The 17,504-nt window shown below is 38.3% G+C and overlaps 2 protein-coding genes across 2 annotated transcripts in view; one reads left to right on the top strand and one right to left on the bottom strand.

Moving 5' to 3' along the window:
- Positions 1 to 17,247, top strand: part of LCORL (ligand dependent nuclear receptor corepressor like) — a 113,772-nt gene extending 96,525 nt beyond the window's left edge. Inside the window, 3 exon segments of the mRNA XM_036227545.1 lie at positions 6,457 to 6,470; positions 6,473 to 6,483; positions 14,615 to 17,247. Of these exon segments, the coding sequence (XP_036083438.1) occupies positions 6,457 to 6,470; positions 6,473 to 6,483; positions 14,615 to 14,795 (206 nt within the window). The 3' untranslated portion in view covers positions 14,796 to 17,247.
- NCAPG (non-SMC condensin I complex subunit G) overlaps positions 16,946 to 17,504 on the bottom strand; it is a 26,027-nt gene continuing 25,468 nt past the window's right edge. The window contains exon 21 of the mRNA XM_016121257.2: positions 16,946 to 17,161. Coding sequence (XP_015976743.2) covers positions 17,038 to 17,161 — 124 coding nt within the window. The 3' untranslated portion in view covers positions 16,946 to 17,037. The remainder of the gene's footprint in view (positions 17,162 to 17,504) is intronic.

Below are 17,504 nucleotides of genomic sequence, written 5' to 3'. Positions count from 1 at the left end.
TTAAAATATATTAAAAATAGAGACATAGCAAGCTTCTAAACATATATCATTAACAAAAAAAAAATTTATCTGCTCTTGCATTTGATAGATCTAAGATAAAATATAGAAAACAGTTTGACAGAATATATGCCCAAATAACTCTCTAAAACTTAACTCTACACTCCAGGCTAATCTATATTTATTGTCTGACAATAACTCTGCGACCGGGCCACATGGAAAGAAGTAAAGACTTATCTCATTGCTAAAGAGGTAAAGGCTGTAGCATACGTAATACCAAGGGACCAGCCTCGGGCCCGTCGGCGTGACTTTGGGAACCACTCATGAGACTCTTATTTAAACAGTCTGTCTCAAGGAACATTTTCTTTTTCAGTAAATCAGCAAACTTGTTAAATAGTTGTTTTCACATCAGACACCGAACTAGGTACCACAGATATAAAGATGAGGATTCCTTTCCAGAGATGATCCATAGTGTATCTAGGGAGAAAGCCATATGCAGGTAATTTTAAGGCTAAACTCAGAACGAAACCGAAATGACTGCTTAGCTCACTCAGGTGTCCTAACCTGACGTTGGTGCCTCAGGGAGACACCTTAGAACACAGCGAAAATAGGAACGCCGTAGTTGCCAACATAGCCAGTTCTGGCTCAACTGATAAGTGCTACACAGTTCAGGATACTGTAGAGTGTGGTAGCGCCTGCTGATTACTTCCCCCGACACGAAGGAGTGCCGGGTCACATCTGGAAATTCAAGGATATTTTACCATATAGTTGCATTGTTGCATTGTATATTTTGGGGGTTGGGGCAGTATTAGTGGCTTTATTTTTACCTTTTTAAACTTTTTTAAAAGTTATAAAAATACTATCAGGTTTTATATTAAAATATTAAAAGCAGTAATTAAACTCGTTTTGATAGGTAAGATGATAATTATGGCCCCCCAAATTCAATTATTTAAATAACTTTGAAATACCTATTTCAGTAATATCTAACATGCAGCGATTAAAATTTTTGACTAACATGCAATGGTTAAAATATTAAAGGTGGTCAAATTAGAATCACCATTATGAAAGAAGAATCAAATCTAAAAACAATACCCCTTGTTTCATGCCTTCAGGATAACTAAAAGTAACATTATAACAATTAGTATGTCAGGAAAAAAGAGAGAAGACTGATAGTGATCTAAAAAAATACTTTAGACGATTCACCTAAAAATATACACTCATATTTGTAAAAGACTATCATGAATGGAGAATAAAGTAATGTTTCATTTTTTATTATACCATCCTCATTTCATGCTGTTGGAGTTTACCGGAGGTAGTTTGCATTAACTCATTTTACAACAGAACTGTATTTTGTCCTTCCAGCTTCTTAACCATTGTATCTTCCTAAGGTATAAATGTAAAACTTAATATGATTCTTCATCTCACTAAATATGAGAATACCCTAGAAATATAAAATGGAAGATGCCTAATATCTTTTCAAATTAATTTCAAAATCCTTTTGTAACATGTAAAAAAAAATTAGCATCATAAGAGTCATCTTTTCCAATTTTTAAAATTATGAGTACTATTTCCCGTTCTGCTTAAAGTTTTATTTATCTTTTACTGATAACTTTCCTTCTTTATTTTTTAACATTCTTTTTTTTACTCAATCAACAAGAACATTTTTACAGAGTTGTATTTAAAACTATTTGTTATACTTATCTGATTTTTAAATGTTTCTTAAGGTGTTATTTTTTTCTCATTCTTGGTATTTCATACTTCTTTTTGCCTTTTTGGAAATGACACTAAAATTCATTATCAGTTTTATGTGTGTTTTTCTTCTTCATAGAATAATTAGTGTTTGGAGACTTGAGAGATGCTTTTAACCATAATACTTTTCTAGAAGAATTCTTATTTCAATGTATGTAATGAATTATGGAATATTTCTATTGCTGAAAAGTTTTGTTTTCTGCCACAAATGTCTTGTTTTGTACATTTCAAAATTAACTGTTCAGATATAGTTTAATACATAGGAGTTTTAAAATTTATACTTCACTACATTTGTACTGCTGTATATCAACTGTGGCCGTGGACAGGAGGAAGAAGTGCATGCAATTCCGTCCTATTCTTAGTTCAACAAATATTTAACGAACACCTACAATATGCTCTTAAGCACTGCAGAAGGTTCAAAAGGTTTCCTTTCCATGTGAGTGAGTAAATAAGACCTATGTCATTTATTGATCCAACAAACAGAGTGTATTTCATGTTTTAAGGAAGATAATGTATGTTTTAAGGAGAAAGACTGGTTAAAATCATGGTTTGAACCCTCATGGAGCTTGTCGTCTCATGGAGGATAGTGAATAGGCACTTCCAGTGGGAAGATGTGTGCTGTGATCCAGGAGAGGTGGAGTGCAGGAGCATCTAGGGAGGAAATCGTAAAATTAGACACAGACTCCTGCAGGAGAGGAGTGTTTCAGGCCCAGCAAACTGCACGCAGAAAATCCAGGCGACACAAGAGTGCAGGCTTGTTTGGAACACAGTAATGTTGTTCAGACAGCTGAGTCATAAAATAGGAATTAAGGATGGGGGCAGGGAGGTGGATGGGAAAATGGCAAAAGATAAAGCTCCTGAGGGAGGCATAGCTGAGATGGTGAGTTCAGCATCAGTTAATGAAAAAAAAAAAAAAAAGTTCGAGCCCTAAGAGCGGCGTTAATGGAGAAGAACAGATGTATTTGAGAAAGATCTGTGAAGTAGAATCAATGCATCTTGGAGAGTAGAGGAGGAAAGGATAACGTCCCGGTTTTGGGCTTCTCCACCTGGGTAGGTAGATGGTGACATGCACTGCGGTGTAAACGCTCAGAGTGTTCAGTTTTAGACATGAGAATCTACTGAGGTAGCCAGCGGGATATTCAAGAAAAGATGTTTAGGGAGCAGTTCGATTTCGCTCAAGAGAGAGGTCTGAGCTAGAGGTAAAAATGTTAGCATCGGCAAGTCACTGAATCTGTGAGGGTGGAAGAGATGGTCCCTTGTAAAATGGGAAGAGCCTAGAATCCCATGGCCCCCAAGATAAGATGTGTGTGAAAGGAGACTGTCGAGAGGGGAAGGAGGAGAGAGGAAGCCAGGAGAGGGTGGCAAAAAAAAAAAAAAAGCATTTTAGCAGTGGAGAAAACAACAGTGGAAACTGCCGTCGAGAGGTCAGTTAAGCTTGGAAACTTTTCCATCCAATATAGCACAAGAGGTTAATTTGGGAGAGAGCAGTTTGGGTGGACTAATCGAGCCAGAAACCTTATGACTGAGTACATGCCGGAAGTGGAAATGAAGGGAATTAGCACAGAAAACTCTAAATGATTGTGACTGGAAAGGAGTCAGGGAGGTAATGAGAGGGAATCCTTGTTGGAGGTGGGTTAAAAAAATAATAATAAATAAAAAAGATGTTAGATGCTGGGAAGAAGCTGGTGGGAAAGGCTGACAAGATGTGATGGCAAGCAGAGAAAGTGGGGCGAAGCCCGTGAGTCGATTATAGCATCATTAGAGAGAGAGGGGGGTCTTGGCCAGAAGAGTCACTTCCCCCTGAAAACGTGAAAAGAGTGGGAACAGTATATGAGGATGCAAATCACCTTGCAGGGGAGATGTTAAAGATATTAGAGGATTTTCTGCGAATCAAGAGGTAGCCTAAGAAGTATGGTGGGCATCAGTAATATGGATGTGGTTCGAATTACGGTCCCAAGAAATAATAGGGTGTACAGCTTTGTGATTTTCTCTCGGCTGCCAGAACGTAAGCTTGGAGAAAGGTGGGCCCTTAGGCTTAATAGTAAATAATTGAATTCACCATGTGGGTGTAAGGGAAGGACAAAAAGACCAAGCCAAGAATTCCATGAATAGTGAGCTGCTCCTGTGTGGTCAAAGTGTAATTCTGGAGAGTTTTTGAATAGTAGTGCACAGCATAGATTTGAGAGGGAGGGCAAAAATGGGGTATGTGAAGGGCCCGTAGCCAGGGATGATTTTTGAGGTGATAATGACCTGAAATGGAATATGCCTATTGAAAATAATAATGTGGACCTTTTTAATATCAGTGTCTTTTGACAAAGTTCCCAGAGCAAACGTGTGCCTTTTCTAATTGATACACATCCAGATGTAAATAAACTGATTTTGGACACCTTCGAGGATATTTTAAGACTAGAATAACCTAATGTCGACTTGAAGCTATTAAACTTATAGTTCTCATCCTAAAACGTTAAGTTTCCCCATAAAAATTCAGAATTCAGGTTGACACTTTGGATTTAAGAAAACTGAAAAATTTTCAGTTTGTCAGCTTTTTCCTTTTTGTCATCTACCTCAAAAATGACTGAATATGCTTTTTTTTTTTCATTCAAAATTCTGGTTTTCACATAGGCATATAACTGATGGGTGACTTTTTAATTAACAGTATATTCCTTTAACTGCCTGAAACCCAGACAGATCATGCTTCCTCTGGTCCTGATTATGAACATTTTACCACATTATGTAGTCCTAACTCAAGGTGTCCTTTTAAATTTGTATGGTCAAAGCAACCCTTGGCACAGAATATCCTTAAACATTTTTAAATCAAATTTCAAGTTGAGTTTCTTCATGTGCGGTGATTCAGCATTATTATAATTTAATGGAAAAAAACTCTGAAGCTAGAGTCAATGATTTTCTAAATTTCATTTTGATAGAAAAAACATTTCCAGATGATTCACAGTTTAATCCAGTTCGCCGCACAAGCATTCCCACAGATGTATTTCCAGAAACACTGGTCGCCCGAGATGTTGTGTGCAAAGGGTTCCATGGTTTAATGACACGGGGAAGTGCTCAGGTCTCTCTCTCCTGGGCTTACTGAGTCACAGTGCCCCGTTGGCACGAGAAACCGTGTTCTCCAAACTTTATACATATCCTAACTTTTTATATCCGACTGAGCACGGTTTGGAGAACATAATTGGGAAATGTCTACCTAGTTTCCTGCTAGGATTTTTCTATATTTATTGTGATATTCCTAGAAATAATGGAATGACTGTAAAAATATGTTCATTTACATACTAGATTTGTCCTTGTTGTATACAAATTAAGTTAGAGTAATCAAAATTTTAAGTGCTTTATTAAGATTCACTATTAAGAGAACACCGTGGTAAATACTTAAAAGCCAAATATGGCCACATCCTGATCAGTCTATTTCATACGTTTTGTTTTTGTGTATTAGATTTTAATACATGTTGTGTTCAGAACGAAACAGCTGTGGTAGCAGTTAGTTCATGTGGCTTTACTATCTATATCACAGTGACAAAATCACTTATGAATTTAGGAAAACACGAGATCGGTGTCTCCCCAAGCTTTAATTCACATTTTAATTTGGACGAAATGAAGATAGATATTTTAATGCAAAAATTAGTAAATTCATTGACATATTCATTTTTAGACGGGCCTCATTTAACCACTTTGCTCATTGCCAGTTCCATAAGTAAAATAATTATAACTTGGGTTCAGTTATTTAAAAAGTATTCTAATCAGGAATTTTTAATAAAAATCCATTCTGTTTACAATGGAGTATTTGTCCCAGCATTGTAATTTTCAGAGGGACTGAGTAAAGGAAGAGTTTTAGGTCTTAAAGAGCATCTCACTCTTGCCGTAATACTTTATTAAAATATAAATCAGCTACTTTGATAATCCCTTGTCTCGATGTTTTTTTATTAGACTTTTTCTTGGATATTTTATATCCCATTACTTTGTCAGCCGTTACTGAGCTTTTCAGATATTCTGCTTTACTAATCGCCACACATATTGCATGGGAAATCATTCCATTTAATCGCCAAGTACTGGATACTTTTCCTTCTGATCTGTCAGATCTATCTATCGTGTTAGGTGTTAGAGTAACAAAGGAACTCAAGGAACATATCAAAAAATATTTCAAATTGTTTTTACTTTGGCCACATTAGTATACCTTGAAGAGCCATAATTTGGTTGATTCTCCATTCGAGTGGATCTGGAGTGTAAAACTTTTCAAACATAAAATTAATTTCCTTAATCAGAAGTCTGGCCCATGGCGAGGGGCACCACCATGCTCACTCACTTAGATAGTGTCAGCCGCTGGTTTTGGGCCACAAGAGCTAAACTGAGCAGTTGCAACGGAGATCACATAGGGCCCACGAAGCCGAAAATGTTCATTATCCGGCCCTGCTTGCTGACCCCTGTTTGTATCGGTAGAATTTTGATGTGGTGTAAATAGAAAGAATTCATTGGGTGTTTTTAGTAGATTCAGATGATCATATCCACTCGTGCCCACAGCCCACTCACTCCTCCTCTTTGTCCCCTCCCTCCTTCCACACCTTGCAGTCTATTTCTGACGGGTAGTCGTTCTGTTTGCTCTCTGGGACGAGACCTGCCCCTTTTTATCCAGCAGAGTGGTGCTGGGGGAGCCATGAGTGCCAGTTTTATTCTGTTTTGTAAATCTTTATTCTCTTCCTGCAGCCTCCAGACCTGCTTTGTCTATATGAGGTAAGTTCAAGGGTCACCCTTCTGTTCCTTAACCAGCTGCCACCTGTTAGAACAAGGTGATCTCAGTGCTTCACACCTGAAGTTCCTTCCTCAAGTATTCTCTCCTTTTCTAACCCCTTTTTCTTTTTTCTTTCCTCAGTTAGGAATTCAGAATTCTTAGTTCAGGCCACCTTGTTTTCCCCTCATTTTCCTGAGCAGTCAAGAGTTTTCTTTGTAGTGGAGCTGAGCATTCTGTGATTATTATGTTAAGCCTACTGAATTCACATTACCAAAAAAAAAAAAAAAAAAAGGCAGAGTAGGGTCTGAATGATTTCCTTCTGCCAGGTCTTTTCTTGCTTGTTTTTAATTTTAAAGAAGATCTTGGCTGCTTCTTCCTTCCCCCAACTTCCAGTTCTAGCCACTTACAAAATTCATTTGCTCGTGACTTTGTTTCTGTTATATAAACATAGACAGCTAGATTGTAAAAGCCTGTATCGTAGATCCCACTAACTGTTCAAAAATGTTTGTCTCCTGTGTGCCAGGCAATGTGCTAGATCTGTGAGATTAATGGGCAAGATAACCAGATACAGTTCTTGCCCTCATGGTTCAGGTTTATTTGGAGAGGCAGGCATTGACTAAATAATTACACAAATCTGACAAGTCCTTAATTAGTAGGTGGTACAATGAGAATTCCTTCTAGGGAGATTTAAGTCCAGGAACTGGGGAAGACTTCCCTAAGGAAATGGCCATTCGGCTGAGTTGTGTGAGTTGGGATTAACCTGGCCACCGTGACTGACTCACGTGACTGACGACTGGAAGGGAAGGAACAACCTTCCAGGAAGAAGGAATTGCAAGTGAAAAAGTCTGGGCAGGTTTGAGGGATGAGGAATGACCGGTGTGACAGAACCAGAGAGAAAGAAGGATTATGGTGTGGAGATTAAGGAGTACGCGACGCATAGACCATGCATGTCCTCGCAAGCCACGCTTACGTACTTTCAGTGGCTTCCAGTCGCTCTTGGGATAGAGATTTAACTTGGAAGTGGAGGAGGTGTATGGCATCATCAGATTCTCCTTTCTAAAAGATTCAACGGCATCGTGGAAATGAACAGCACAGTGTGAGTGAGGGCAGAGACCATCTGGTAGTCCAGATGAGAACCGTGCTGCTTTAGAGCAGCGGCGCCCAAACCAGTGTGCGTCAGAACCACGAGCAGGGCTTTCTTAACAGAAGAGATGGCTCGGCTCCGACTGGTGCGTTTCAGTAGGTACGGAGCAGGACCCAAGTGACGTTTATGTTGCTGGTCCAGAGAACACACCTCGAGAACATTGGTGCAGAATGTACAATAGTGTTGCAGTGGCAGAAGGATTAATTCTTTCCTAATATGATCATGTTAGAAGTTCCCTCTAAACACTGTTTTAGCTATAATTTCCCATGTGCCTTGTTTAACTCATGGATTATTTAGAAGTGTGCTGTTTAGTTTGCAAATAGTCGAGGATTTTTCCAGATCTTTCTGTTGCTGATCTCTAATTCTCTCATGGTCATAAAATATGCTTTGTGTGATTTCAGTCCTTTTGAATTTACTGAGATTTGGTTTTTTTTTTTTTTTTTTTTTTTTTTTTGGTTCAGAGTCTCTTCAGATCTACCTTAATAAATGTTCTTTGCATTCTGGAAAGCAGTGTGCATCCTGCTGCTGTTGGGTGGAGCGGTGGAAATGCCAGTTGACTCTTACATCCCACAGTGTTTCGTCTGCTTGTTCTACTGATTCGAGAGGAGGGTGTTGAACTCTACAACTATCATTCTGGGTTTTTCTATTCTTTCAGTTCCTTCAGGTTTTGGCTCTATGATTAGGTGCATACACATTTAGAATTTTTATGTGCTTTTGATGAATCAACCTTTTTATCTTATGAAATGAACCTCTTTATCTCTGGAAATACTCCTTGCTCTGAAGTCCATTTCGTCTGACAGTACTTTGGTCATTCCAGCTTACTTTTCAGTAGTGTTAACATGGTATATCTTTTCCCATACTTTTTATTTTTAACCTAGTTGTATCTTTTATGTTTAAAGTGGGTTTCTTAGGCAGCATTTAGTAGAGGCTTACTTTTTCATCCAGTCAGATAATCTCTGCCTTTTAATAGACTCAGCCTTGAGAGAGTCTCACATTTTTAGTGAGGCAGAGCGGGATGACTTTCAGTGTTAGGCAGAGGAAAGCCAGCATTGTGTTTCGTCTCAAAAGCCAAAAAGTTCCAAGAGAGAGAGAGTCTTTTACTCTGCTTGGGCTTCCATTAAAAAATTATATATATATATATATATATATATATATATATATATATATATATATATATGCCGTAGATTGTATGGCTTAAACGACAGAAATTTATTTTCACACAGTTCTGGAGGCTGGAAAATCCACGATCGAGGTCTGGAGGGTTGAATTTCTGGTGAGGGCTCTCTTCCTGGCTTGCAGACAGCCACCTTCCTGTTCCCTGGTGTCTCCTCTCATAGGGACACCAATCCCATCAGATTAGGGCCACACCCTGTGATGTCATTTCACCCCCTAAAGTTCCTGTATCTCTAAACATAGCGGGGTTAGGGCTCCAACATATAAACCTGGGCGATACACAGCTCAGTCCGTCGCAGAGGAAATGGTCAACAGTGTTGAATGTTAGGAAGGCAAAAAAAAAAACCCTGAAAATTAAGTATCATTCAGTACACTTATCAATTCATTGGTGACTGTAGTAAATGATATTTTCATAGAGTGAAAGAGCTGGAAGCCAGATTAAAGAATAAAAGTAAGAAAATGGTCATAGCCAGTACAGGGCAACTCATTGATCTGACTCCAGAATTTGAAGTTAAATAAATGAGGTCAAATTTAATGGTTTCAGGTTCTTTAAAGAAACTATTGACATTCCAAATCCCGTACAAGAATTCGGTTTATCCACGTGTACAACCGACTTCTTTCTTCCTGTGAAAAGATTGTGTTCGTGAAACGCAACCTAAAGAACACTCTTAAGGTGGCTCTCAAAAACATATTAGTCTGTGCCCTAGCACTTTTCGTTTAACCTTGATAAATTGAAATATGATTAGCGGCTCCTGATTTAGTTAAATATGAGGGAGCTGCATACTCTGTATAGCTCTTCCGGGGTAGTTATCGCTGTAGCCCTTTGGGATATCTTTCTGTCTGCGATCTGTAGCCCACATACTTGTCATGTGTCAAGTACTTGAAGTATTAGATAAATGGATATTAATGTGGAGAATTATGACAGAATTACAACCCAAGTTAGTGTGCAGGGCAGGGTCACAGATCATAGGCACTGAACACTTCCATTTATCAGTTCTGTGACCTGGATAAGTCGTTTTACTTCTTTGAGCCTCAGTAGTGGCAATTAGGATTGAATGAGGTAACGTAAAAAAGGCTTTTAGCATAGTGCCTGACATGGAGCAGCTGCTCCATAAATATTTTCAGGCCTGTCTCAATCACACTGCAATGCACTGTTTCCTGCAGCTTGGCTAGCTTACATTAAAGTGCATAGTCTGTATGACAGAAATGAACCATCACATGTCTAATAAGTAAAACAAGTTTAAATTATTAGAGTTGGATTTTTTAAAATTATTTTTGTCGTAATTATCAGTAACCATTAAATCACAAGTGATCATTGTATTTCCATGACTCAAAAGATGTTTATACTCTCCAAATGCATATGTTCTGTAAGCGTCCATTCAGATGGTGTAGAGAGGCTCTATTTTAGGGTGGGCGAAATCACTGAAATATTAAAGCTAGGCTTAGATGCCTAGATAACCTCTTCAGGCCACCTTTTACCTTCGTTCAGCCCTCACTCCCATCGAGATCCCAAATTTGATAAGAGAGACCTTATTTAGAGGTTTAGAAACCTCCAGTTTCTTCCCTCTTTCACCAAAATATGCAGTGTTAAACTAAACTTTTGTATTTGTCCATAGTTCTGTATGGTTTTTAAAGCATATTAGTGGGCTCTCATTAGATTATCAGAAATGTAAGGTAAGCAGGAAAAAAATCACTTGATTTTATTTTTTTTTTCTTACACTTGAGGAAAAGGAGACTGATGGAGGCCAAGGTTACTTATCTAAGGTCAGTTAGGCTGATCATTAATAGTGTCAGAATTGGAATCTAGGTCTTTACATTCTTTTCCCCGATTCTGTACTCACGAGTACCACTGTCTACACTCACTGAGCTCTCAGCAGCATCCTGGATATGGACGTAGAAAGCCACTTCATCAGGCAGTCGATTTAAATGCTGCTCAGCTTTCTAATCTTGATGTGTGAAGCACAGAAGCCTTGAAATGTAAGACATAAATTTGATGATATAAAACTTCGAGTAGGTTTAAGATAAAATCACTCTAGGCAGATACAAACAACTAATGAACTACGCGGGGTAGAGAGGAGAATGAGATTGTAAAACAGAACAAAAGGTTAATCTTAACTGCAGGTCAATAAAAAGATCATCCATCGGCAAAGAACACAGAAAAGGAAATACAGATGGCTTCTCAGATATGAAAATGAGCTGAACCTTCCTCAGAGAAATGCTAGTGAAACAATGGCGTACCTTTTTTATCCTATCATGTTTTCCAAAATCCCTAAGTTTTATTGTATATTGTTAAGCGTGTGAAGGAACAAAGACCTTTTCATATATTATTAGAGTAAAATGGCACACAGTCTATGAAAGATATTTTGGTAATACCTGCCAACTTGAAAACCACCCTTTGACCCAACTACGCTACTCCTCGATGTTAACTCTGCAGAGATCCCTGCATACATACATACTTAAAGAGACAGGAGAAGACTCAGTATGTTGATACTTCAAGCAAAAGACTGGAATAGCCTGAAAGTCCATTAGTTGTAGACTGGCGAGTAAATTATGCTCTATGCATAGAGCGGAATTCTCTGTAGCTGTTAAAAGAATCAAGTATCTATTGTACAGATAATGAAGCAATCTCCAAAATGTACATATTTCTAAAAGCAAGATACAGAACTGTATACAGAATTGCGTAGAGGGCAAGGAGATAGTTGAAATAAATGTGTGTGAATGGTAACAGTAGAGACTAGGAGCAGTGAGAGACTTCGTTGTATGTATTACAGCAATTGATTTTCTAGTCTAGGAAACATAGCACCTATTTTTAAAACATACAAAAGAAAAGGCTGTTTAAAAAGTATACCAAGAAAAGTTGAATATTTATTAATCTCTCACTTCGTACAAATGTGTATTATGCCACAAATTCCCGACATAAACCGTTTAGTCAAAATTTCAAATATAAAGGAATATTCATTGCGAACTCCTCTAGATTGTAAGTTCTTTGAAAGCGTGGACTGTATTTTCGTCATCTCTGTGTTCCAAAGTGCTTACTAGTGGGTACTCAACGCTAAACACTTTAATGGTATAGAAATGGAATTGAAAAGTGCTCTGGTTGGTTCTAGATTACAGATGCAGGTTCTGACATTAGTCTACACACATCTGGTTAGGACACTAAAAAAGGGCAGTTTCTCTGTCTTCTTATATCTTAGTTGACCCATCTTTTTTTAAAAGGGGGAGCAGGGTCTAGAAAGGCCGCTTCCAGCTCTTGTTCAGTGTCTCTGGCTAGCACTCCATAAGATAGCTGTATTCTTCGGTTAGTGTTTTTAGATCAGTAATGCCTAAACTTTGCACACCAACTAGGTTTACGTGTATATTTGTGAATTATACATGTCAATCTGTATATTAGTACTAACATTTAGTTCTTTTTAAAAACTAATTGATACTTTCTTCTCATGCATGTGTATAGGTTTTTCTTTTTCTTCTTCTATTCAACATAATTTTTATTTCATCCAAGGCAAAGCTAAATAAAATTCTACAATGCAGAACATGTTGTAAAGGCAAGACTGGTCACATCCATTTTGTGCTTGAACACCAGTCAGTGCTAAGAGTGTGCACAGCTGCGCCTCCCGGGGGCACCTTGAACCTGAGGCCTCCCCGGGCCCCCCTGCTGCATCATTCTGATGTATAGTTACATAGGAAATTGGCTGTGGATATCGTTGTCATCCAAGCCAGAGGAATAAACCATGCATACGATAGTCAAAAGCACCGGGCGGTGGGAGAGTAGGAAGCCCAACCTGGGACAAAGCAAAGCAAGCTATAGGATCTTCCCAAGAAGTCTCTCTTCCTTCACCCCTTGTCCCCAGCACGTCTATGGCAGTTGCCCATGACAGGGAGGTGGAGTCCTGGCGTTATGGAGCCCAGGAGCCGAGCTGGTTCTCCACTCTGTCTCATCCTTCCTCAGCCTCTCAGTGCCCCAACAGATAGAGCTCAGACCGGGAAAGATCCCTCCTGAAGTGTACAGTCTCTCCATCTCAGGCACACTCAGCCTTTACGCACACCTCCATACATCCCCTCTCTGTGAACAGCCCGCACACTCCACATGCACACTCCACACCCGCTCCGGGCAGGTACACCCTCAACGGCCACCCTCTCGGGAGTTTGTGTACCCAAATGTAGAGTATACTCTAAAAGAGTAACTTGAAAAAGTTGACTTTACAGTATTGTAAACAGCAATAATAGTTATTAAAATATTCTGATGAATATACCTTTGTCAGATAGCAAACAGAAAACAAAATTGTTCATGACCATTTCTTGCTCAAGGCTGACATTTTGGAGTTTGATATTTGATATAATTATCTACCAAGCTATCTTGATTAATATAATCAAATTTTCATAGCTTGCCTCAGAGTTTCTCAAACAAGTGTACATCAAACTTTTGGGAATACAGTTAATAAAAATATGAACACTACCAGTCTTTGGAGGAAGGGAAAACATTACTGCTTTATTTGAGCTTTGCTAAAACAAAATAACTTGAGGGCCATGAGGCGACCAGTTTGATAAAAACCAATATAAATATATTCGAAAATCAATTAAGATTTCTGATATGAATGAAAATGTTTTGGAACTCTAATTTGTCAAATATCAGGCCACGATTTACTTCAAATATAATTCTATTAACCATGTCTCTATGTTTTAGCTTTTTAAGTGACTTGCTATTTTTGGTGAGGAGTCTTTTAAGCTAGCTTACAGTTTGTCAGTTTGTTTCATATGTTTATAAAACTAGAACCGTGCAGTTCAGTGGAACTGGGATTGTTCACCTGAGAACTCAGTGAGAACATGGTAGCTGTTAAAATACAGTGTAACAGGTGAGATCTCTCTGGCTAGTTGAATGGCAAACGAGTCAGTTGACTGAGGGTACAAGCAGAGATCAGGAAAATGCTCCTGAAGTGTGGATGCTGCTGCCACTTACCAGCTCCAGCAAGTCACTTAAACACTGGTACCCAGTTCGTTTTCCTCTTTACTGATGCGAAGACTACAGACCTGTGATTGGAAGCAGCTTAGGAATGATGAGGTCCAACCCAGCGGATCCACGAAGGATCAAATGAGCTCATGCATAGCGAGCTATTATAGTTTATAGAAACGTAAGGGATTCCCATCTGAAGATACGAATTGACTGTCATTATTAAGATTTGGGATTACGTGCGGAGTGAATTAGCTACCCCTTGGACGCTCGATTTCTGTGATTCTAAAGATTTTTCATCAGAGAGCTAGTGGGCATCAGGGAAAGAGCAAGGACCGTATTCCAGTTCGTTCTCGGTGACTGCATATCCTCTCCGAGACTCGCTTTTGTCATTTATGATGATAGGTATACTAGCCTCGCTTACCTGTTATCAAACTTAAATGAGACAATGGATGTAAATGTGCCTGAAACACAGTTGGCATTCAGCAGAGGTTAATTTCTTTTTGTCTCAAAGTGGCTCTCATCCTGGTCAGTTAAAGGACAAATTAAAAGGGTTGAACCCTGCTGAGCGCAGTGGCTTAAATGTCCTCTGATGTCTCCTGATGGAATCCGCGTATATGGTAAAGGTTTGCTGCACAGTGGTATCTGAGTGACCTCCGAAGTACCCAGCTTACGTATGTATTGTATTCAGTTCAGTAAGGAGACAGGGGCTAAAAACAACAAACTCCTGTACTTTCTGGATCCTAACTGCTCTATCCACTCTAATGTTTAGAGGTCCCAACAATAAAACTGAGTTTTATTTTACAAGGTTGAGAATTTCTTTGAAGTAAATAAAACTGAAATGCTTTGCACTTTTTTTTTTTTTCCCCAGCGTGCTACAAATGAAAACCGATGAGAAACTGAATTTGTCCGATGGGAACACAGCAAGTTGCCCTTTGAGCCCCATTAAGATGTGCCTTAATCGTCCCATTGAATGGAATCTGAATTTGACAGCAGCCTCTCTAGCAAGCTGTGCAGTTCATAACCAAAATCTCCAAAGTGAAGAGAAATAGATCGCACTTCTTCTTGCACTATCTTTATTTTGTACGTCAATATTCTTTCTGCTCAACAATAAGCATTTATCAGTTGATCTTGAAATATTTCTAGTCCTGTGATTTGTCTTTATATTAAATCATTAGCATTAATCATTTTGATTATATTTGTATGTTTTACACAATTTACACCAGATCATTGTGGAACTCTGCAGTACAATTGGATTTTGATGTTTCGCTTTTTAATGGTTATTTTGTGATTTTTTTTTTATGCCCTAAATTTAAGTACACAGTTGTCCCCGGTTTCATTTCTGTGCACAAAGTTTTAATATATAACGCATTATGTGATTTAGAAGGCTAGTATTGTAAAGACTTGTGATGACCTGACCCATGAACAGTTGTATAACAGGTGGATACCAACTACCTCGAGCAAACTGGCAAAAGGCAAAGGTATCTCTTAGAAGTCTCTCTCTTTCAAAGTTATATATGTATAGAAAATTTGATCCTAGTTTTTCATCAAGTAGCATGTTTCCATTCATAGAATTCAAGCTGATCAGTTTTCTTTCTCTGTATTTTTCAACCTTTGAAGTCTGTGCGCGCTAAGAACAATGGCACAATTGCATGTTTACTCTTCAGCAAACCTGTGCCTCTTACAGACAAGAATACTCTTTGGTTTCTGTAAGTTACCAGTTTTGAATGAAAAATGGTAAATGGATTTATACCTATTGATTTTTATTGTATTTTAGCCATTTATTTTAAAGTGTAAAGGGATGTCTTTTTAAAATCAGAATATTCCTTTAATAGCGCAAAAGCATAACTTCAGCAGTGGCTTACGTGATTGTGTCTAAAACTTGATAGTAAGAATACTAAAGGTTTGGTGCTTAAATTTATTTTTCCCAGCCAGAGAAAGCTTTGGTACGGTGGTCCATGTAAGTATAGAAGAACATGGCTCCTTCCCGTTGGATAGCCTGGCTATGAGGTAAATGGAAGTTAGTTTGTGTACATTTTAAGTTCTTATTTCTCCCTACCCTCCAAAAAAAATATTTTTAAAACTACAGGGATTTAGCAAGATTTACATAAAGAATTTGAAGCACAGGAAGACACAGAGCCAACAGAATGAAAAACAATCATCTATTTTTCATTGTTTTATATCACTGCCATATCTGCCTTTTCCTTTTGCTTAATAAGCATTCTTAGTACCTTTCAGACTCCTTTTATATTTCTGAGTTTTATAAAGCACATGTATATGTATGTAATATAGCAATTTGGTTCTAAAAAGCACAACAATCTTAACTTTAGCTCCATCTTAGAACATCACCTTAAGTAAATGGCCTCTGGTAAATCAACTTATAAAAGCACAATTATAACATCCAATGTTAGGGCGTTTCTATCTGAATAATAAAGAAAAGTAATTATCAGAGGGATAAGAAAAGATGTTTTGGTGGGTTTTGAAGAAGGAAAGAGGACTGATTTCATATAGTAGAAGTTTCATGTCAGACAAGTGCCAATTTCAGAAGATAAATGAAATAGTAAAATAGTGCCCATGAGAGGGCTTCCTGTCACATTCTTTTCCCACTAGTATTTTTCATCCACAATAAATATTATTTCATTTATGCCAAAAACATAGAAAGCAAGTCCATGACTAATATGTATATGTGGATATCTCCTAACCCAGGAAACACCATCACAAACAAGAAAACTAGGGCTCTCGTATGCAAATAATTTAGGAAGAGAAATTACCCATGCAGGTAGCATTACCAAAAATGTTTTTAGCGTGAGCAACACAAAACGAAGTTATCAAAATGAGAACTGTTGAACGTGGATGCTGGGCACTTTGGTTCATTTTACTAGTCCTCCCTGGAAGTAAGCTGCTTGCTAGACAGTTTGTGGTGCTTCATTTGCCTGTGAGGTGTCGCTTTTTAAGTGTGTTCTGAGGCTGGAAATGTGTTCATCTGTGTTGGATCTGCCCCAGCTAAGTCGTAAGCCGCTCAAATGCAAACTACTGAGCATGCGCAGCCATCATCGGGAGCGCGAGGTCCGTGGGCCCACCCGCTTCAGACTCCGGTTAGACGCCCTGACCGATCCGGATGGTCCGTGGAGCAGTCACTGACGGACAGACCCCAGTGATGTGGAATCTCAGAAGGAAGTCCTACAAGACGTCAAGCTTTTTCTGATTTTGACAAGAGGGTAAGTTTATTAGAGCAAAGAAGTGAACATAATTTTAAAGGACATTTGTGAAAGGACTCCACCGCCATCACCTCTTCTAATTTACATCTTCACTCAGAAACGGCTCCAGGTTAAGTTTACTTTTTTCTAGCGCTGCTGTTTTGGCTCGTCTTGGTAATCTCCTCTTCATTTCTGATGCTGGCTCTGGAACTTCATGATCACTAAACAGATGTTGAAAATACACCAATTTAAGTACAAGCTTTAAAACCACAGTTTATAAATAAAACTTTTTTGTTTCTGACTCTCATTCTATCAGTGTGTAATTGATATCTTGATTCCACTAACTAAAAACTAAAATCTCAACCAAAACCAAAAAACTGGCTGTCCAGCAAACTGAAATCATGGAAAACCTAGCTAATTTCTTTTTATAACTGGTATTATATAGAAAGAAAAAACAAACAAACTTTTGTAATGAAGACTGTAATTAAATGAGGACCATAACAACTGCCCAAGAGTTTTTTGGAGGAAACAAGAAATGAAAGGAAAAAATATACATACTCTCGA

The sequence above is a fragment of the Rousettus aegyptiacus genome, unplaced genomic scaffold (genome assembly GCF_014176215.1).
Source record: "Rousettus aegyptiacus isolate mRouAeg1 unplaced genomic scaffold, mRouAeg1.p scaffold_m13_p_10, whole genome shotgun sequence".
Classification (NCBI taxonomy): domain Eukaryota; kingdom Metazoa; phylum Chordata; class Mammalia; order Chiroptera; family Pteropodidae; genus Rousettus; species Rousettus aegyptiacus.
This window is presented reverse-complemented; position numbering and strand designations above follow the sequence as displayed.